General features: G+C 44.7%; 2 protein-coding genes across 2 annotated transcripts in view; one reads left to right on the top strand and one right to left on the bottom strand.

Annotated features, from left to right (window-relative positions):
* Positions 1-23,780, bottom strand: part of LOC129157530 (zinc finger protein 420) — a 281,855-nt gene that overhangs the window by 89,937 nt on the left and 168,138 nt on the right. The window lies entirely within an intron of this gene.
* LOC107374604 (oocyte zinc finger protein XlCOF6) overlaps positions 1-23,780 on the top strand; it is a 51,251-nt gene that overhangs the window by 20,755 nt on the left and 6,716 nt on the right. Inside the window, 2 exon segments of the mRNA XM_070547527.1 lie at positions 4,166-8,485; positions 8,641-8,753. Coding sequence (XP_070403628.1) covers positions 4,166-5,844 — 1,679 coding nt within the window. The 3' untranslated portion in view covers positions 5,845-8,485; positions 8,641-8,753.

The raw sequence follows: 23,780 nt of genomic DNA, 5'->3' as shown, positions 1-23,780 counted from the left end.
ATCTGTTGCCAGAGCTTTATTTTTTATTTTATTTAATTTTATTTTTTCAGTTTCTTTTTTTCTGTTCCACTTTTCCTGGCCCATCTCCGTCTATTTTGCCTTTGGGGCTAAAGGTTCAGTGGTGTGGCAGTGCGCTCTGGGGAGGGGGGTCTTTGCAGCGCTTTGTCAGAGGAAACGCTGGACAGTTTTTTCCTGGTGAGACTCTTTATAAAGTTTTCTCCTTGGTGAGGCCTACCACATGTGCTCTGGACCCAGTTCCCACAAAGTTTATTAAACAATTTATGGATCTTTTGGAGATTAAATTTGAATCTTTATGAATTGGTCAGTTTAGACGGGGATCTTTCCTTCTGCCTTTAAAGGGTCAGTGGTGAGGCCCCTGTTGAAGAATAGCAATTAAGATTTAAATGATTTTAACAGTTTTATGGGCTAGTCAGTGACTTGATGCAATTTGCTGGGTTCCTTATATAGGAAACATTATTTCTGATTGGCTTAATGAACTGTGAATTGGAATGTTTATTATGTGAAGTGCCTTGAGACAACTCTTGTCGTGATTTGGCGCTATATAAATAAACTTGAATTGAATTGAATTGACACACGGGAGGCGACAAACGACAGCAGTCAGCGAAATTTGTCGCTTTCGCTTTTATTACCTGAAACACGGGAGGTGACCCGCGGCAGCGGCCAGCGGCAAAGTCGTCTATGCGTTCTGTTCCATGGCGAAATCGAAACTTCCGTTGTGTCAGGTTGGAGGGAATTAAGGTTGTTTAAGCGTTTGTTTCACAAGGTGCTGCTAGAGTTATGGGAAATTTTACTTCTGATTTTACTATATAAGACATAATAATAATCAACTTCTCCTCCTCCATGTTTGCTCGGAGGTGTACGGAGCATCCTGTCCGCTCATTGGTCAGTGAATGAAACCTCCGTTGATTGGTCCTCGTCCGAGCATATATTTCAACTTTCTGGGATCACGTCGCTGGGTCGCCTAGCACGACACGTGCACGAGCGCAAAATTTCACACGCACGTTTTTCACGTTTCGCTTGGTAGGAGGGAGACCCGCGATTATCGCTTTGTTGCGCATGTCTCATTGAAAATGAATGGAGGAGAGGCGATGTCGCCTCCCGTGTGTCGAGCCCATAAGACCGGTATCTAACTTACTCTTTTTAAGCACAATTTTAGAAAAGCTTGTTTTAAGGTGAACCACAGCATGGAGACGTTCCTTCTGAAGATTTTAAATAAAATTATGATGAACAGTGAACGACAGTGTTGGTTCTACTGGATCTAAGTGCTGCTTTTGATACTGTAGACCACACTATTCTTTTAACATGTCTAAAAGAAATTGGCCACTCTGGTACTGTTCACAGACAGTTCTCATCTTATCTCACAGACAGGACTTTTATGGCAAGTTTAGGTACCTGCTCCTCTAGGGATCATAGGATTACATGTGGTGTGCCTCAGGGTTCAGTTTCAAGCCCAGTGCTTTTTAACCTTTATATGCTCACACTTGGTGGAGTCATCAGGAGACATGAAGTCAACTTTCACAGTTATGCTAATGATACGCGGTTGTGCATCTCCGTGTCTCCTGATGACACACGGCCAATGGATGCACTTTTTAACTGCAATTTAGACATCCAATCCTGGATGGCAGAAAACTTTCTCCAGCTCAACCAGGTTCTGAGGCTCAGAGAGAGAAAATTTTGGATGTTTCGCGGCCATTTCCTAACGCTTTGACTTGCAGTAAAAAGAAAGGTTTGCTATTCACCTTCTACATCTCGGATTTCACCTACAACACCAGCAGCGCTGTCGCATCCAGAAGTTCTCAGAAGACTTGGCTGTGTGTTGGTGGGGAATGACCTGAAGTACAGGTCAGTCATTCTAGACTTTATTGACTGATGTTTGCTTGAACACCAGTAAGACAAAGGAGATGGGGATTGACTTCCAGAGAAACACTACTCCTCAGTCACCAGTAAACAGGATGCAGACATTTAGGTGGTGAATACCTTTAAGTACAGGGGTGTTCACCTGAGCAGTAAACTAAAGTGGTCCAACAACACAGATGCTCTGTATAAGAAGGGCCAAAGCCACCTCCACATCCTGAGGAGGATGAGGTTCTTCAAAGTTAATTCCCAGCTGCCAACTACATTCAGTAGAGGAGATGTGTGAAAGGAGGATGATGGTGAAGATGACCTCCATCTTAAAAAAATCCTCTCACCCACTGCATTCCACTGTGGAGTCTTTGGACAGCTCCTTCAGTGGCAGGCTGAGACATCCAAGATGTAAAACAGAACTCAACCATAGGTCGTTTATCCCCTCTGCAGTAAACATGTATAATGGCTCTGTTACACAATGACATCAATGCAATATTCAGAATGTGTTCAATACTTGTGCACTGATGTACATTAGTATGTCAGTGTGCTTTATGATGCATATTTCTGGAAACCCAAGTTTTTATTTTATTCGTTGATTTTAGTGGTTGAAGGTTACAATAATAGCTTATTTTTCTGCTTCTTTTTCTCTAAGTGTATGTTCTGTTGTAAGGAGTGATTTTCCTCACTGTGGGAATAATAGTCTATTCTATTCTAATCAAGCGGCTCTGACTGTGGAGAAAAGGCTTTGAACATCTTTGTTAAATAATATCTGTTTGTTATTCAATTCCATTATTTGGTTCTTTTCTGAACACAGATATGTTTTTCAGAAATCTCAGAGATTTGGACTAATAAATACCAGGAAATTTTACAGGTACGCATTGTACCCTAGAAAAAAAGTCCCAGTATGATGAAAAGTCAAAATTAGAAGTGGTGTCAGGTGATGATGATCAGATTATCAAATCCTACCAGCCATTGTTTCTTCTTACTCACTCAAATCCACCCTGCATACTCATCATTGCGCAATGTGCACTTCGTGTTAACTCAATTGGCCCTAAAACACCACCTTAAACTGGTTCTTCCAAAATGGTCACTTACGGTGCTTTCTCAACTGGGCCAGCATGGACCAGACTGGGTAGCTTTTAAAGTGTCCATATCTATGTAGTCTTGTAATTTTCTGCACTAAACCAGTCAGTAACCAGTAAGTCAGGCAGCCCGCGCAGCAGACAGAAGCCGCGATCAGACAGATATGCGCAGAGCTGCAGGAAGGGTAGAACCGGGTGGAAAACAGAGGTCTCCCGAGAGCTCCACAAGCCGATAGTCGGAACCCAGCTCCACCAACATGTTATATTTCAACCCATTTTCTAAAGTGCAGCATTATGTTAAATGCACTGGGTTTTACCCTATTACATTAAAATTTCATGGTTAAACAGTACATGTTAAAATCTAAGCTCAGCTCGGCAGTGACCTAAAATACATAAATAAAATTTAACTTACCGAAAAAAATTAAGTGGAGACTCCTTGGACGCTCTGTTAGTGCAATTAATGCCACAGCAAGTCATTTTGTCCAACAATTGCACAAATAATATCCAAAACCAGCTCAGTGACCTAGTGGTAGAGTGTCCGCCCTGAGACTGGGAGATCAGGGGTTCGATTCCTGGTCGGGTCATACCAAAGACTTTGAAAATATGGGACCCAATGCCTCCCTGCTTGCTCACTTAAACAGAAGAGTGAGAAAAAAATTCACCCCCCTCAGAGTTGTCATGAGTGTAAACTAGATCATTTAAACAAAAAACATGTTTTGGAACCAGGCTGTAAACATGTTTATTTCTGCTGTGAAATTGGTATTTTAAACATGGGAGTCAATGAGGATTTGCTCGCTTCTGACACCAGCCCCTAGAGGATTAGGGTGGAACTGCAAATTATTTCACTTCCGCGTTGGCCTTAATTTTTCACCCACATTGCGGGGCCTTGACACACACACACACACACACACACACACACACACACACACACACACACACACACACACACACACACACACACACACACACACACACACACACACACACACACACACACACACACAATATCACCAGGCTATAAGGGCAAACTTTCTAGTCAATATGAACCTCATTGAATTTTCATGTCCTGGTCCAGTGTGCTGGGAAAAAAGGTCTTTTTATAATAGGTGTTATTATGCGTCTTTTACTTGGCTTTTTGTCAGGGCTCCTGTTATGTGTTTGAAAACACAGTTACAGCTGTCGGTAATTCACATCATGCATTTCTGTGTTTCCTACAGCTTTTCAACAGGTGGTGCTGGTTAAAGAAGAAGCTCTAGAAGAACATAGCGCTGGTGTCAACCAGCAGGACTTAGATTTTCTCCACATAAAGGAGGAACAGGAGAAACTCCGGCACAGTATGGAAGGGGCGCATCTCCATTTGAAGGAGGAGACTGATGCTGCCAGGTTTCCGTTCACTGTTGCTTCTATAAAGAGTGAGGATGATGAAGAGAAGCCTCTGTTCTCACAGCTTCATCAGAAGCCAATAGAAGACAGAGATGTTTCAACCAGCAGCGCAGCTGACCAGATGACAGCAGAAACTGGTGGAGTAGAAACTAGCCGGAACCCAGATCGGAACCCTCATGAACTGACTCCTGATTCTTCAGAGACTGACGATGGAGATGATGATGATGATGCAACTCTAGACTCTGAGCTGTCAGACTCTGGGTCTGAAACTGGAGACCGAGACAATGACTGGAATGAGAACAGGTGTTCTGAGTCAGACTTTAGGACAGTCAACAAATCCTTTAGTCATAGGACACTTGTAAACAGTCACATGAGAGTCCATACAGGACAGAAGCCTTTCACCTGTGAGTTCTGTGGCAAAAGATATAGCCAAAAGTCAAATTTAAACACGCACATGAGAGTCCACACAGGAGAGAAGCCTTTTGCTTGTGAGCTCTGTGGAAAGAAATTTAGCTTAAAGTCAACTTTAAATAAACACATGAGAGTACACACAGGAGAAAAGCCCTTTGCTTGTGAGCTCTGTGAGAATAGATTTAGTGAAAAGGGAAGTTTAAACAAACACATGAGAGTCCACACAGGACAGAAGCCCTTTGCTTGTGAGCTCTGTGGGAATAGATTTGGTGAAAAGGGAAGTTTAAACACACACATGAGAGTCCACACAGGAGATAAGCCTTTTGCTTGTGATGTATGTGGAAAAACATTTAGCATAAGATCACATTTAAACAGACACATGAGAGTCCACACAGGACAGAAGCCTTTCGTCTGTGAGTTCTGTAGCAAAAGATATAGCCAAAAGACAAATTTAAACACACACATGAGAGTCCACACAGGAGAGAAGCCCTTTGCTTGTGAGCTCTGTGCGAATAGATTTAGTGAAAAGGGAAGTTTAAACAAACACATGAGAGTCCACACAGGACAGAAGCCCTTTGCTTGTGAGCTCTGTGGGAATAGATTTAGTGAAAAGGGAAGTTTAAAAACACACATGAGAGTCCACACAGGAGATAAGCCTTTCGCTTGTGAGCTCTGTGGGAATAGATTTAGTGTAAAGGGAAGTTTGAAAACACACATGCGAGTCCACACAGGACAGAAGCCTTTCGCCTGTGAGTTCTGTGGAAAAAGATTTAATGAAAAGACAAATTTAAACACACACATGAGAGTCCACACAGGGGATCAGCCTTTTGCTTGTGAGCTCTGTGGGAATAGATTTAGTGTAAAGGGAAATTTAAACGCACACATGCGAGTCCACACAGGAGAGAAGCCTTTCGCCTGTGAGTTCTGTGGAAAAAGATTTAGCGAAAAGACAAATTTAAACACACACATAAGAGTCCACACAGGGGAGAAGCCCTTTGCTTGTGAGCTCTGTGGGAATAGATTTAGTGAAAAGGGAAGTTTAAACACACACATGCGAGTCCACAAATGACAGATGCCTTTTGCTTGTGAGCTCTGTGGATGAAGATTTAGCCGAAAGAAATCTTTAAACAATCATCTAAGCATCCTTTAGGGCTGAATGATCTATTGCAGGGGTCTCCAAACTTTTTTGGCCCATGAGCTACACACACAATGGAAGTACAGCAGAGTTACTGCCATATGATTTATTTACATTGATACTTTCCATGTGTGAATGTGCTTATGTTAAACATGCTATACTTACTATAGTAACATGCATTGTATTCACAAGTTCATTTCTCTGTATTTCAGTACATCAATATATATATTTGTAGTATAAGTAAACTAGTGACATTCTGAAAACCAAATTAAACAAAACATATTTAGTTTTTTAAACTAATCAAATACTTCCAGATAATGAATAACAAATCTACTTCCATGTGAATGATTTGGTAATTTTTTTAGAGGTTGGTAACAAGTTTTTGAGCACACAGGAACAGCTAACCTGTAAAGCTGATGATATTTTAAATAAAATACAAGCTAAATGTGATGAAAACACAAAAGTGTAAATAGTTTGAATTGAAAAAAAGTGTTAAATCAGAAATAAGATTTTTTTTTCCTGCTCCTGATTTACTGAATAATTTTTATGTTTTTTTTTTTTTTTTTTTTTGGTCATGAAAGTTAAGTTTTGCTGTGTTTATTGCTGACAATATGAAGGTTGGAGAATTATCCTTTTTTCTGCATCTTGTAGGTTTTTTTCTCCATGGGTCTGAAAACTAATTAAACTTATTAAAACTAAACTTTTTCATGATGTCTTCCATTAACCTATCCTTGCATCTGTGCTCTACTAGGTCTTTATCAGTATTGTGTTACATTTATTCTATATGTATTTTATACGTATACCTATTATGTGCTGTTTTATCTTTGTTCTATATTTTAAAGTAAATAATTGTACTTTATATGCATTTATTTTTGTGTACTATGTTCTGTGTCAATATTCTTTGATTTGATTTTACACAACATGATGTGACATTTTAAGTATTTCCTTTCACTTGTGATTGTTTTAACTATGTGAAGCACATTGGGCTACCGTTTTGTGTATGAAATGGGCTATATAATAAACTTGACTTGAGCAAGCATTCACAATTATGTTTTATTACCCCCCCATATCCTGTCTGGCTGTGAAACAAACATAATTAATGTCTGAATGCTGGTGACAAGCCTAACAGATTTACTCTCAGCTGGAGCATCAAAGCTGCTGCTTTAATGTCACGCCTGATACTTAAAACTTTATTGTTATTTGAATGCTTTGTAATTCCGACCAGACACGGAGACAGGTGAAAGAGAAAGGAAGAAACAAAAGGAAGGGGGGTTCCACAAAAATAAACAATGAATGATGAGCAAGAGTCTGCTTCTAGACCTAGATCATGTTTTATTACTAAATGAGACACTCAGCTGAAACTGGGGGAAATATATGATGAATCTAAATCACAGAAGATGTCCAGGGTTTTCAAAGCTCGTGTTCATCATGTTGTGGGGGACCACAAAGAGGCTACACTCACACCCAGTTCCTGGGACCACAGACATATATATTGACTTGGGACTGTTATTATGTAAATATTGTTGACTGCTTGGCCACTTGATCAGAACCAGAAACGTATGTGTAACAGACCATCTGGGTGTTCAAGGAGCCGTATGTGCAGGGCCACACAGAGGCTACGCTCACACCCAGTTCTTTGGACTGTTTGTATGTAGATGTAGCAGGACTGGTTGGCATCACAACCAGTTGATCGCCCAGCCTATCACACATATTAATCAAACCAGCCCACCATTAAAACATACATACATATATATACATATATATAAATATAAATGTGTGTGTGTGGGTGTGTGTGTGTATCAGAAACATTTAACCAGATGAGTCGATAGAGAACTCATTCTCATTTACAACAACGATCTGGCCAAGAGGCAGCAGCAACAGACACATAATTAGCTTTACATCAAAGAAAACAGATGAGATAAAAACAAACAAGATTAAAATAAAAATAAAGTAAATAACAAAAGTATTATAACAGGTGTAAAACTTGTCTTTAAGTAATTGTTTGAGGAAGATATCACATGTTATGTGTTTTATTAGTCCCATTCTGAACACAGGTGTTTTATTCTGCTCCAGCAGGTAGCGCTAGTGCACCTTTACGCTGGTCACCGACCACCGGAAAAAGCAGAAACCGGAAGCTGCTAGCAGAGCTAACTTGATGTTCTGGTGTGTGAGGAGAATATTTGAGGCTCTGCAGTAAAAATGTCTTCACTTCAGTCTCTGGGAGAGTTGATCAGCTAAAGCGACTAACTGCTGCTGCTGCAGAAATCTCACCAGGCTGTGGAAACTTTCTTCTTTTCCTCAACAACTTGGTGGAGTTCTTTCCAGAACTTCTGCGATCTTTGTGACAATCTGAGCTCTAGAATTAGGTTGTAGGTGAGAAAAGCTTTTCTCTAGACTTCCTGCCCTCTGGATCTGCTGCTGTTCCTTTGGCCTCTCTGAGAAACGCGCTCGTTTTGCTGCTTTCATCAGATTGAAGAGGTTCCCTCTATCAGACTTGCTCATCTGAGTTGGTCATGATGCAGGATCGCTGCTCGCTCTCTGATCCATCCTGCTCACACTCTCCGACGGAAAAGCCCCGAATCTGATTGTGACTCTGGAGGAAAAAGCGGTTAGCTCTACTCCATGAACTCTGGTGACCAAAGGTCCTCTTTTCCAGACTGGATCTGTCCTCGGCTGATCTGAACCAACCCGTTGGATCTTTAATCTCCTGCGTTGTTCTGAAGCAGCATCTTAATCAGCTCTCCTGCTTTGTTTCTATTGCAGCTGTTAGCTAAACACTGCTAAAGAAAACCTGCTACCACTTCAGGATCATCCATCAGCTGGGACTGCTTCATCGTGTGTTCTTCACCACCTGGACCTTGACAGCATGGACACAGGTACTGGTGGATGAATGAATGAATTAATATATTGTCAGTCTATGGAGGGACATTACAGTTAAATTATGAGAATGAGGCTCAATCTTTAAAATAATTATCTGTATATGTTTAGCACTACTGGGGTTCTAACCCCCCCAAAAAAAAGCTTCTTACATCACAACCCGTCATTCACTCATTCACACACTGTTGTATAACCTTGAAGTTTTAGAGTGATTAGATCTCTCTAATGAATGTTTTTTGAAGCCGAGTATAGTGGTCATGTGACTCGTATTGATCCAAAGAATTTTTTGTTTTGAGGGGAGTTAAAGTCCCAAAGTCATCGTCACACACTGGTGAAGTTATGTCCTGTATTTGGCCCGTCCTCATGGGGAGCGGTGAGATTAAGCTGTGGAAACTATTTGGTCTTCTGTCGGGTTTCAGTCACTACGAAAATCAGGCAGAGACAGGAGAGGTTTTCATCTTGTTCACAACCTACCTTTGTTGTAGAGTCAGTCACACATCATCATTTGACCAATCACAGTTGGGGAGACAGCATGCTGCAGACATGACGGCAGTGGCGCTGACAGCACGTATGGCTGCTGTTGCTTCAGCATGTCGCTATGGTTTAGAGCTTAAAGGCCCAGTGTGTAAAAACATTTGACTCTTTAGCGCCACACAGTTCAGAGTAAGTATTGCAGCTCCGGTTGCCCACTCTATGGTTGGGCTGTTTTTCCATTCGCCCATCATTTGTCCAGTAAATGACGATGGGCCGTGGTTTGTGCATTTGACTGATTAAGGTATGATTCACTGACTGATTTGCAAACACAGAAGAAGTCCAAACATGGATTTTTTTATGGATGTGCAGCACAAATTAGATTTTTCTTTTTGTGTAACTCACTCACTGCCTGCCGTTTCCTGATCAGAAAAGCTCTTCGCTGCCAGCGTTTTTACTGTTTTTTAAGAGTCACAGAACGTTGCACTCTATGATGATGTCAACGTCAAAACTACCAAAACATAGCGAAGGCTCACCTCTTACAGGAAGAATCTGCGCGTTTTGAGCATTATCCGTTCTTTCATAAGTCGTTGTTGAATTGTGGTCTGCAGAAGCTTTTCCGGTTCTCGCCTCACTTTTTTTACAGCAGCGTCCCAAAAGGATCTCTTTACACATGGACTTTCTGCTTCCTGATCATGTGACGTGTGACGTACGCGGATGAAGATTTGCTTTAGACCTGGGATGTTTGTTCTCACGGTGCGGGGGCTCGTTCCGACGCCCACACAGTAAAAACATGCCAATGACAGTTAAAGAGTTGTTAAGGTGTTGAAAGGAAGTAGGGCTGAATTGAGTCATAAAATGGTTCGATACATTAAGTTCCTTGATTAATTTTTTTACTGATTCGAAGGTTCGTTAAATGTGCGCTCCACAGTCTGAACACATTTTATTGGAGCACTACGTGGTGATCTCTGTGCTGTGTCGGAAAAAAGAGAAACCACCAATGACGGAAACCATTGTTAGAGGCAGAAACGGTCCAACGTTTGGATCAAGAGAAACTACGAGCAAACTACTGAATTGGAGGTGGTTCATAGATGTCGCAACCATTATGTCAGAAGGGAACGCCCCCTCCACTTTTTAAAAGTACTGTGTGGCGAGGACTGTGGCTGTGTGTAACGGACTCTGCGGACTGTCACTGGGGCAAGTAACGCATTCACTGCAAACCAATTTAACTGCTGTAAATGGATCCTGGACATTCTGGAACAAGACAAGTAATAAACCTCATCAGAAATAAACTCAAGCTGCATTTCTTAAAGCACACGTAAAGACCACCTGCAACAGCAACCAGGTAGTGCCAGTGTATAGGGCACTGGCGCTACACATTTGGTTGGACCCCCCCGCCACACACACACACACACACACACACACACACACACACACACACACACACACACACACACACACACACACACCTTTTCCTTTTGGTCTTTCGAGTGTTTCAAAGAATTCCATTCCACTTGATTCATTAGAAATGACTCAGTCTGCTTAAGTCCGTTCCACATTTTCCTGGTTGCTGTGCTGCATGCATGGTGGACGTGACTGACATGGTTGTCAACAAAGTTAGAAAGTAAAAGACCGAATGAACCAAAATGAAACTACAGGCTTGTGGAAGCTGGAGGAGGAGTCAGTGCCATTACTATCCCATAATAAGCAGTGTCCTTGTCTGATCCCTCCACAGACATGGGGACATGAGGACATTTCTCACAAAGATGCATAAAATAAGTAAAACTGTCCAGAATGAATGCTGACAGACGGTGGCGGATTTAGCAATTTGGGGGCCCAAGGCGAACACAGCTTATCTTTAACCGGATTTGCGAAACTCTCCCCTCTTTTGACACGAGCTATTTTCACTTTTTAATTAAAAAATGGTAAATGGCCTGTATTTGATATAGCGCCTTCTAGAGTCCTGGAACCCCCCCCCCAAGGCGCTTTACAACACAATCAGTCATTCACCCATTCACACACACATTCACACACTGGTGGGGATGAGCTACGATGTAGCCGCAGCTGACCTGGGGCTCACTGACAGAGGCGAGGCTGCCGAGCACTGGCGCCACCGGTCCCTCTGACCACCACCAGCAGGCAACGTGGTTTAAGTGTCTTGCCCAAGGACACAACGACTGCGACAGACTGAGCATTAGCATTAGTCCTCCTCTTTTTCCTGTCTTTCTCTCCCTTTGAGCACCTTCAATAATTGCTCTGCTTTCTTCTTCCTGTCAGTGCTCCTGTGATTTTGCCTTTCTTTTTTTTCTTCTATTTTCCATTTTGTTCTCCGTTTTCCTCCCTTTCAACATTTTCCATTGTCTTTCCTTTTCTGCTTCCTTTTGATGTTTACATAGAAAAATGATGTCACTTTCAGAAGTGAAGATAAAAGCTTTTTTAAAGCAAGCTGCTTCTTTCTCTTATTGGAGCCACTAGGATAACTCCATTTCATGCTTCATGTTTTGACAACCGCTTCGAGTTTGTTGCGAACGCTCGCACCTCTCTTCTTTTTCTGCTTTCTCTTCTTCTTCTTATTTGTGGTCTTATGGCACTTGGCAAACAACAATTTGGTGCATTACTGCCACCAACTGGATTGGAGTGGAATGACTACCAATCACTTACTGTTTGTGCATCGGCATATTAAAGGAATAGTCCATTGTGGCATTAACAGAGGGGTGCCAGCAGTCAGGGCTAGGGGTTCCCCCAACATAAGGGAGTTCCAGGCGGCCGCCGACCTATGCCTAATGGTAAAACCGCCACTGTTGACACATGCTTCTGGTTAGAACTGTGATGCACTCGGTTTGCCTGCGGGTGATCTGGGTGAGGCCACAGAACCTGCGAAGATGTCATGTCTCGTGGAATGTGTTTAACCCAAGACATGCAGTAATCTGACTCGACGAGCAGGTAGGATGAAATTAAAGTCTTTATTTACTAACTGGAACAAAAGGTGCACAGGGAAGTCCTGTGGAGAGGGTGAGCAGTAGCTCGAGTCCATAAACGTCCGGGGAGAACGAGGTGAGGAAGCCGAGGTGAGCTCAAGTCAGTCCAGGGGTGATCAGGAAACAGGTTAGACAGCGGAAGGGATCCAACCAGGCACAGCGGAGGAGGATGGGAGGTGGTGTGAATGTCCAGTCAGCAAAACAGCAAGTTGAGGCAGCTTGAATGGGATTCTGGAGAGAACAAATAACATCCAGATTTCAGGGCAATCGAAAGAGTTATCAGAGTGGTCCAAGTTCAATAATCCAAAATATCCTATATTCGAGTGACGAGTTCACAAAACAAGAACGAGTGGCTGGGACTATCTATACAGGAGCAATCATCTGGCGTAATGAGATGTCACCATCCTCCTTTTATTCCCGCGTCCCTGATTGGAGATGTTCTGCAGCTGCGGCCCCCTCCGCTGTCACCTGTGCAAGATCAGTCAGATAGAGTGAGATGGGGGTGATGTCACTCACCTCGGCTCAGGAACATCACAGAAGACTCTCAAAAGGTCTGGAAAACGACCAGTTCGGCTGGCTCTGGTGAAGTGGAGACGGTCATACTGGGAAGTTTCGGTAATGGAAACACACCATTTAGTGCCTGGCTGGCCTATAAAAGACACCTGTTCCTCCATTTTTCTGTGAAGATGCCAGCTGGTCCTGTTACACTGCAGATAGCTCATCAGTACTTAATACAAGTTGTTTATTGTGTGTCTACATTGTTATTAGTTTGGGATGTTCTGATCATACCAGCAACGCCTGTGTGAACCCTGTGGGCAGCACTTGGGGTTCTTCCCTTTTTCCTTCATGCTCTGCAGTACAGCAGCAAAAATGTAAAACAATATGTCTGCCTAACTTTAACTCCGTCTGCGAGAGTGATGTAAGCTTTGCGTTCTGCAATGAAAAGCTTCAGCTCCTGGGGAAGCTGATTACAGCTGGTTTAATACCACGTAAAGAACAAAGACTGGGTGGAGTGAGGTGAGTTTTCAGGGATCACTGCGGAGATAAACACCTCCCAATCAGACGCAGCTACGTTCACCAACACCTGTCTGTATGAGTGTCAGAAGGCTCCACTAATAACCAGACCATAAGGAGTTCATGATGCTGGAAGAGCAGCCTCTCTCTGTGGTGGAAGAAGAACAAAGTTTATTTATACAGCTTGTGTCACAGACTGAGGTCACACAAGGAATTACAATAAAACGCTGAACACTAAAGCTAGAAAATAAGACAGTGAGTAGAAAACAACAGGCTCCACCCACTGCTCAATTACCAAGTAATCCACTACAGGACATATACTAATAACAACTATAATAATCAAAATAATAATAATAATAATAATGTGATGATAATAACATATATATATATATATATATATATATATATATATATATATAAATATATATATATATATATATTGTCAGGTTCGTTGGCAGATCTGAAGCGTGACTGAGAGTTCTGTTGCCCAGACGCGGAGAGACGGAGATAACCGGCGTGGTTATTTCCTGTAGGTGTAGCTTGAGGGTTTAGAGGGCTGGTAAGCCTGGAGACTCGATACAAAGTCTGGTGAGAACGATGACTGAGCAATGAATGAAACGCCGGCACTTCCTTAAGTAGTGTCGGCGTGATGACGTCATTCGCCACGTTAGTGGCAGGAATGAATGGAATGCAGTCAGCTGGAGGAGTTCGTGACAGGACCCCCCCCTCTAGGGACGGCACCCGAAGTCCCAGGACGGCGGGCCCAGAAGTCTGTTAGCAGGGCAGGATCGACAAACGAGCTCGTGGGCTCCCAAGAGCGTTCCTCAGGCCCGTACCCCTCCCAGTCCACGAGGTACTGCCAACCTCGTCCCCGGCGGCGGGCGTCCAGTATCCTGCGGACCGTGTAGGTGCGATCCGCCTCTACACCGCGTGGCGGAGGCACCCGGACCAGTGGAGGGTGGAGAGGAGAGGAGATCACCGGCTTAAGCTGGGAGACGTGAAAGACCGGGTGGATCCGGAGAGTAGCCGGGAGGCGTAGACGGCAGGTGACTGGATTGATGACCTTGAGGACAGGGAACGGACCCAGGAAGCGAGGAGTGAGCTTCCGGGAGCCAGCCGGCATCCTCAGGTTAGCGGAGAAGAGCCACACCTGGTCGCCAGACCGGAAGACGGGGCCAGGCCGGTGGCGGCGGCGATGCTGACGGGCATACTCCGTGTTGGCCCGGGTGATGGCCGCACGGGCCCGGATCCAGGCGAGCCGACAGCGGCGGACCAGCGTCTGGGCAGCAGGGACCTCCACCTCGGGCACCTGATGATCAAACAGAGGAGGCTGATAACCGTAACAGGTCTCGAAGGGAGACAGACTCGTGGCAGAGGAGGTCTGGAGGTTGTGTGACAGCTCCGCCCACAGGAGGAAGCGGGGCCAGGTGGTCGGCTGGGACGAAGCGAAGCAGCGCAGGTAGCGTCCAAGCTGCTGGTTAGCTCTCTCTGTCTGACCGTTTGTCTGCGGGTGGTATCCAGAGGACAGACTGGTGGAAGCACCGACCAGGCGACATAACACCTTCCAGAAGCATGAGACGAACTGGGGTCCTCGGTCGGAAACCACGTCCTGAGGGAAACCATGGAGCCGCACCACCTGTTCCAGGAGCAGTTCGGCCGTTCTCTTGGCAGTGGGGAGGCCGGCCAGGGCCACTAAGTGCACGGCCTTGGAGAAACGGTCCGTGATAGTCATTATAGTGTCCAGGTGGTCGACCGCCGGCAGTCCCGTGACAAAGTCCAGCCCGATGTGTGACCACGGCCGTTTGGGCACAGGGAGAGGCTGCAACTCTCCAGCGCCGGGTCGGTTGGAGGACTTGGAGCGAGCACACACATCACATGCAGCTGTAAACTCGCGGACGTCCTTCCTCATGGACGGCCACCAGAGAGCCCGACGGAGGAACTGGAGGGTACGGGCTTGTCCTTGATGTCCCGCGAGCCGCGAACAATGCCCTCACGTGAGCGCCTCTTGCCGGCAGGAGGCGGGAACGTAGAAACGGTTCGGTGGGGTCTCCGGTGGCGCTGGATCGCCAGGAAGGGCCGCCTGTATGGACTGCTCCAACGGCCATTGGAGGGAGGCCAGGAAGCGTTGAGTCGGCAGAATGGTCCGAGGCTCCGGGGGGGCGGCATCTGGTGCAAAACGCCAAGAGAGAGCGTCCGCCTTGAGGTTCTTGGAGCCGGGCCGGTAGGCGATATGGAAGTGGTACGGCTCGAAAAAGAGGGCCCACCGAGCCTGACGTGGGTTGAGCTGGCGGGCAGTCTGTAGATGAATGAGATTCTGGTGGTCGGTCCAGATCAGAAAGGGATCTGTGGTCCCCAGGAGCCACTGCCTCCATTCCTCCAGCGCCCATTTTATTGCCAGCAGGTCTCTGTCGCCGACCCCGTAGTTCTGCTGTGTGGGGGAAAACTTCCGGGAGAAGTAGGCACATGGGTGGAGCTTAGAGTCTGGACCCCGTTGCGAGAGAACGGCCCCCGCTCCCACATCTGAGGCGTCCACCTCCACGACGAAGGGCCGGGTCTGGTCCGGGTGGAGGAGGATGGGTTCCTTAGTGAAACGTCCGACCAGCTCATGGAAAGCATGGACAGCCTCTGGAGTAAGGCGAAAAGGGTGAGGCTGATTGGTGGTTTTGGTGAGTGAGGTCGTGGTATTGAGGAGGGATGAGCTTCAGGTCTACGTCTGTGGGAGTGGCTGCTCTGGTCCGAGGTGCAGGGGAGTCCCGGTGGTTATGGCAACCCGTGCCCCAGGCCAGGACTTTACTGGTGGACCAGGAGATGTGAGGCTCATGGCGGCAGAACCAGGAATGACCCAGGATGAGTGGTGTAGCCGGAGCCTGGATGACCAGGAAGTGGAGGGTCTCCAGGTGTTGGTCAATAGTCATGCGGAGACCCTGAGTTCGGTGGGTGAGAGGGTACGGCATGATGGGCCGGCCGTCCACAGAGGTCACGGGAATGGGTCGGTCGAGGGCGGTGAGGGGTATCTTGAGCCGAGTAACCAGTCCGTGATCGATAAAACACTCCGCAGCCCCAGTGTCTAAAAGTGCCTCCAGTCTGGTCGGGCCTTGGTCCAGGTGGAGGGAGAGCGGGAGAGTGGTTCGGTGTGGAGCCGGAAAGATGGAGACTCCGGGCGGGACAGCTCCTACTCCGACCCGGAGGGACCTTTTCCCGGTCGTTTTGGGCACGTGCCACGGTGGTGACCCAAATCCCCACAGTAAGCGCATCTTCCCTCCTGGTAGCGCCGTGCCCGTTCCTCAGGGGGAAGATGTCCCAGCTGCATCGGCTCCTCCGTCAGTTGGTGAGCCGGCCGGCGGGGTGACGTCCTGGTGTGTACGGGGGCTGACATGGTGCTCGGCCGGTTCAGGATGCAGCGGTCCAGTTGGAGAGCCAGATCCACTGCCAGGTCCAGGGAGGTTGGGACCTCGTGCCCGATCATGCCCTCCCGGATTCTCGGTGACAATCCCTCCAGGTAAACGGCCTTTAGGGCGGCGTCATCCCACCTCAACCGAGCTGCTGTCGTCCGGAAGTGAGAGGTGTACTGAGCCGCCGTTTGGGAGCCCTGGCGAAGCTGAAGCAGCCGCGTCTCGTCCGAGACCTCGCTGCTGGGGTGCACAAAAGTCTTTTTCATCTCCTTTACAAAAGTCTCATAGTCATTGCAGGCAGGAGATTTCTGATTGTAAAGAGCCGCCGCCCATTCACCGGCTCGACCTGTCAGCAGTGAGGTCAGGAGGGCGACACGAGAGCAGGATGTGGGGTAACGTGCCGGTTGGCACTCGAAAGTCATGGCCAGGGTCGCCAACACGCCCTCCGGGGATCCCCTGGTTCCGTCCCACTTCTCTGGAAGGCTGAGGCGTGGTTCCATCCTGTCAGGAACAGCTGCGGTCTGACATTGTAGAGCGGTGGTCAGCTGGAGTACTAGCTCGGTGAGTGACTCGATCTTAGTTGCTTGGCGATCAGCTATGGCACGGAGCTGGTTCATTTCTGCCGTATGCTGATCCAAGGTTGCGCGCTGTTGAGCCACTTCGGCACGCAGACGCGCGAACTCCGCTGGGTCAACTTTAGGCTCAGTCATCCTGTCAGGTTCGTTGGCAGATCTGAAGCGTGACTGAGAGTTCTGTTGCCCAGACGCGGAGAGACGGAGATAACCGGCGTGGTTATTTCCTGTAGGTGTAGCTTGAGGGTTTAGAGGGCTGGTAAGCCTGGAGACTCGATGCAAAGTCTGGTGAGAACGATGACTGAGCAATGAATGAAACGCCGGCACTTCCTTAAGTAGTGTCGGCGTGATGACGTCATTCGCCACGTTAGTGGCAGGAATGAATGGAATGCAGTCAGCTGGAGGAGTTCATGACATATATATATATATATATATATATATATATATATATATATATATATATATATATATATATATATATATATATATATAAACATATATACACTGCTCACAAGAGTTAACCCTTTAGGCGCCATAGATTTTTCAGTAAAATATGAATTTTTATATCACTATGTAAAGAGCTTGTAGCTTAAATCTGGTTAGAGAGAGAGGAATATTGTGACTTAGGAAAATCTTCAGTACAAGCCAAATTTTGTGACAGGAACAAAATCACACACTAATTTGCATATTATGATGTCATCAGGTAGCAGCCGTATTGGATTGCATCACATTTGCAGATTTTTTAATTTTTTTAATGTTTTTGTCTTATTTTCTTAGTGTTGTTATTGTTTATGATACATATACACACATTCCTATGTAGACATATATAACTATGTATATATATATATATATATATATATATATATATATATATATATATATATATATATATATATACATACTTTATTGGTATTTTATAATGTTTACTGCGTATCAATCAAGAACGCTGTTTTTGGTGCTTCAGTGTCATGAACACATTGAACACATTTCACTCATCCCTCCTTTGGTTAATTTTTTTTATAACTGTTTTATATATATATATATATATATATATATATATATATATATATATATATATAGGCAGACAGACAGACAGACAGATTGACAGATAGATAGATAGATAGATAGATAGATAGATAGATAGATAGATAGATAGATAGATAGATAGATAGATAGATAGATAGATAGATAGATAGATAGATAGATAGATAGATAGATAGATAGATAGATAGTGTTACGGTGTCGGTACAAGATCTGCTCGGGTGCAAAATTGGCTCGGGGTCCGTCGACTGCCGATGACGTCTAAGAAGTTGATTGGCTGAACATGAACCTTACGGAATTACGCAGTCACGTTACGTTGGTCCAGGCAAATCTTTCTGTTGGAAAGATGGACAACTTTTACCAAGAAATCCATCATTACCTCTTTGAAAATACACTTTTAGCATAGAGCTGCATGTATATTAGGGCTGAACAATTAACTGCATGTGCAATTAAATTGCGATGTGACAAAAGGAGATTTTCTAATCGCAAAGGCTGCAATTTTGCAGCGAGTTGTTAGCGCAATGCTAATATACATGGAAAAACCCATAGAAATGCTAATGCTAATATCGCCGATTACATTATTACAAATTATGAATTAGAAACGTGCCAAATGATTACATTTGGAGTCTAATAGAAAGTAAAACTACCATCAATCAAATAAGTACAGACAGGTATTTCAGTAAAGCCAGAAAACTTTTAACTCCAGAGTTTTGGCTAGCAGCTATGAGCGTAACTATATGCATGGACAAGACGTCAAAAACTCTAAGCACAAAATACTTCAATAAACGGGACACACTTCTTTCCTGCAAATACAATTTCACAGGTGTTGCTAATACCTATGATTCTTCAAGGGATGTGCTCAAAGAGGAGTTCAACATTATGAATAAAATATAGTGTTTTATTTTACAAATACCATTATAAACACAAACTTGCGTCTTAAGAAACATTATTTTAATAACGAAACTGCTAAATTATTTTCAACAGTATAGATGTGTAGTTTATTTTGGCCGAGTGGGTTTGCCGTACTTTGACGTCATCGGCAGTCGAAGGATCCCGAGCCGATCTTGCACCCGAGCAGATACTGTACCGACAACAGCCGCCGCCGTTTTGGAGCCCAGTGGTGTGCTGCGCTCCGTTCCCTGTTCAGCAGCAGAGCAGCACCGTGGACAGCAGCTCCTTGGGAAGCTGTCCGTACTTTCTGGACCATGGGTAGCGCCAGAGCAGCAGTCACGCCAGCTGGGACTTTGCACCTCATCAGCTGGCTCTTCAAAATCGGCCAGCTGGAGCTCATCAGGGGAGAGAAATGTTTGGTGGTTGCAGCAGCAACGTGTGGTTCTCTCCCCTTGGTGGTTAACGTGGACTTTTGTGGTTTAAACCAGCTTGTTGTTTGCTTCTTGTGGAGAAATAACTTTAGGACTTTATGTGTTTTAGGGATAATCTTGAGTTAACCGGTAATGTTTGGTTTGATGAGTCCTCTGGACCATCTTTGGTAAATTTACCGGGTGGGGTTTTCCCCTTTTGAAGTCTTTGTTTCCTGAGCCACATTTTTGGTATTTCGGACAACTTTAGTTAGGTTAGTACTTTTGTTTGGGTTGTCTTTGAGACAAACCTTTTTGGTTAAACTACTTGGTGGGATTTTTGCCCCTTCTTGAGTTCATTCCCTTTTAAAATAAAGGAGATTTATTTCAGGATTTATAGAGTGGTTGGTCTTCTGGACATTTTCAGTTAATGAATAAATTAGAACTTGGTTAATTTCTTGGGAAGGGTTTTTAGACCCCTTCTTTTTGGTTCTTCTTTTTTTTAATAAAACCTTTGAAAACACAAGGACACTTTGAGTTTGGTTTTGCTTGGTCAAGCCTTTTTCTCCCCAATAAGGGTCACTTTTTGTTAAACTGGTCCATTTTATGTTTATTCCCCTCTTCTTTTTAGCTGAGCCCACAGAGGGGTGTAATAGATAGATAGATAGATGATAGATAGATAGATAGATAGATAGATAGATAGATAGATAGATAGATAGATAGATAGATAGATAGATAGATGATAGATGGATAGATGGATAGATGGATAGATAGATAGATAGATAGATAGATAGATAGATAGATAGATAGATAGATAGATAGATAGATAGATAGATAGATAGATAGATAGATAGATAGATGGATGGATGGATGGATGGATGGATGGACGGACGGACGGACGGACGGACGGATGGATGGATAGGGGCTGAATTGATCACCAGCTGAGTTTTCACCGGCCCGATCACCGCCACCACATCCCCCCTCCCCCCTGGCATGGTGGATCAAAGGATCAGACCCGGTACAAGCCCCCCCGCCACGTCTCTTTGCCAGACGTGGAACATCGGACAAGATAAGGGCTGGATGGACTGCTTGTGTAACCATGTCGTCGCTGACGGACTCTCTGTTGCTGTTCGCTGAAGCCACACTTTCCGTCTCTCTAGACCTCCTCGGACAGGAAATATTCTTCCTCCGAATCCGAATCCGCCAGTACTAGACGAAGAGCTTCGTCAGCACTGAACATTCCTTTCGGCATTGTGTTTTTTTTCCTTTACCACTCGCTCGCTCTCACTCATCTGACTGCTCTGACAAGCCCCGCTGCTCTGCGACTGGTGGGCAGGGTTCAAGTTCTAAAGACTCCAAAAGTTTCAATAGTAACACACCCACAAATGCTTCTTGGATTGAAGGTACAGGTGTCTGCCACCCCGCAGTGTAATGTGTTAACTGCATGAGGGCTCATTTCTGCTGCTGTGGCTTATTAAATCCAACATTGCTGCTTGTCGCAATTCTGCGACTTTGGCGCTTAAAGGGTTAAAGGAACACTTTTATTTTATTGGGCCTGGCATGAAATCAGTTAAACCTGCCTGATAATTTCCTGCTTGATTAAGCAGCTGAGGGCATTGTTAATCACTTTCAGCTGTATTGGTGTTCACAGACTTAACGACAGGTGCCCTAAAGTAGCAACGATTACAAAACCCTCAAAACAGGACTGGTTTAACATACAGAGGTCATTTCAAGTTTCTCCCACTTGATCTTTTTCGGCTGGTTTTCCACTCGTGCTAGTTTTGGCTTGAATAATTATCTCTACTGGCAGTATGAGGCGATTCCTTAACCCTACAGAAGTTGCACAGGTTGTCCAACTTCTCCTTGATGGCACATCCACACGTGCTGCAGCAAGAAGGTTTAATGTGTCTCCCAGCACAATCTCCAGAACATGGAGGAGATTTCAGGAGACTGACGGTTATTCTCGGAGAGTTGGACAGGGCCGTAGAAGGTCCACAACCCATCAGCAGGACCGATGCCTGCTCCTTTGTGCAAGGCGGAACAGGCTGAGCACTGCTAGTGCCCTACAGAATGACATCCAGAGGGCCACTGGTGTGAATGTCTCTACCCAAACAATCAGGAACAGACTTCATGAAGGTGGCCTGAGGGCCCGACGTACTGTAGTGGGCCCTGTGCTCACTGCCCAGCACCGTAGAGCTCGACTGGCATTTGCTCAAGAACACCAGAATTGGCAAGTCCGCCACTGGTGCTCTGTACTTTTTACAGATGAGAGCAGGTTCACCCTGAGCACCTGTGATAGACGTGAACGAGTCTGGAGAAGACAAAGAGAACATTATGCTGCCTGCAACCCTTTGTCAGAACCTACGCTAATGCAGTAGGTCTTGGTTTTCTCCTAATGCACGACAATGCCCGGCCTCATGTGGCAAGAGTATGCAGGCAGTACCTGCAGGATGAAGGAATTGATACAGTTGAATGGTCTTCACGATCCCCTGACTTAAACCCAATAGAACATCTGTGGGACATTATGTTTCGGTCCATTAGGCAGCGCCAGGTTGCTCCTCAGACTGTACAAGAGCTCAGGGATGCCATCACACAGATCTGGGAGGAAATGCCACAAGACACCACCCGATGTTGCCAAGCATGCACACAAGCTCGTGGGGGCCACACAAGATACTGAAAACCAATTTGAGTTGCAGAAATTAAGTTTGGGAAATAATGGACTAGCCTGCCACATCTTCATTTCACTCCGATTTTAGGGTGTCTAGACAATTGAGCCATGTGCAGGCTGATAACTTTTATTTCCGTTAAAAGACTTGGCATCCTTTTGTTCCTAAGACATTGCCCTGTCGTTATTTGTATTTCATATTGAGATCTGATGTATCTAATGTGTTTCTTTAAAGCGTTCCTTTAATTTTTGTGAGCAGTGTATATATATATATATATATATATATATATATATATATGTTACGCCCCCTCTGAAGGTCTAGGAGGATGAGGGGACTAACACAAGAAAATAGGTGTAGGTGTGTAAAGGATGAGGAGGTTTGAGTAAAAACAAAAGGATTTATTAACAAAAAGTGTCCGCTGTCTGAACGGCAAAGAAGGCTTAACAATAATGGTGCAAAATAAGTTGGAAACTGAAAACATAAGCAGCAAATGGCTTATGAAAAGGCTTTCTGCCAAACTAAGATGACAACCACCTAAACAATAAATATCCCCGGCTCAGGAATCCAACAGGGATAAAAGCCACCGAAACCAGAAAACTGACCCTAGGTCAGTTAAATCCCACTAAAAAGGATAATTAAGCCCAACCCCTTAGGAAAACAACCCGTAGCCAGCAACACAAAAGGTTTATCCTTAGCAAGGCGTGTGAAACACGCTCAGAAGGAACCCAGGCTAATCCTGGATCCTTAGTAGAAAACGTTAACCAAATAATGAGCAAAAAGCGTCGAAGAGCGAGGGAGAATCGCAGGCTAGTCCTGATCTCCAGCAGCAACCTTAAACCCAAACGGTAATGGTGTAAACCTTAAACCCGATTGGCAATGGTAGCAAAAGTGTCCGTGAGCTAAGGAGAATCTCCGGCTAATCCAGGATCTCCCAGACTGTCTGTAGTGCTCCTCTTTTAAGGAGCTGGGAGCTGCTTGATCACTGATTCAGGTCAGCTGCGATCTTCGCTGAGGTGCCTCTCTCCGAGGTCCTGAACTGGCACTGTGCGCTGGAGAGTAATATATATATATATATATATATATATATATATATATATATATATATATATATATATATATATAGAGCCATATATATATATATATATATATATATATATATATATATATATATATATATATATATATATATATATATATATATATAAGGGCCGGGACTTTAACACGTTAATTATGATTAATTAATTAGAAAAAAAACGCGTAAAAAAAATTCACGCATTTAATCGTAGCTTGCATTTCGAGCAAGGCGGAACCTTTGTCATAGCACAACTTCCTTGTAGACCGAATATCACTGATGCACACAACAATGCACAGTGCTAATGGCTGCTGAAACGGAATAAAAACAGCAAGAAGTTGTCTTGCTTGGACTGATGCAGGATTTAGGAAACACGTCCGCCTCTTTTCTTAACTTGGGAAAAAAAACTTCCAGACAACAACGGAGTTCGTGTCGCGGACATTTTTCAGAGATCGATACTGCTGCAGCTGCCTGGTGGCACTGGAAACTTTACAAAAGTTGCTGTAAGCTATATTTCTAACA

Source organism: Nothobranchius furzeri, chromosome 2 (genome assembly GCF_043380555.1).
Source record: "Nothobranchius furzeri strain GRZ-AD chromosome 2, NfurGRZ-RIMD1, whole genome shotgun sequence".
NCBI lineage: Eukaryota > Metazoa > Chordata > Actinopteri > Cyprinodontiformes > Nothobranchiidae > Nothobranchius > Nothobranchius furzeri.
This window is presented reverse-complemented; position numbering and strand designations above follow the sequence as displayed.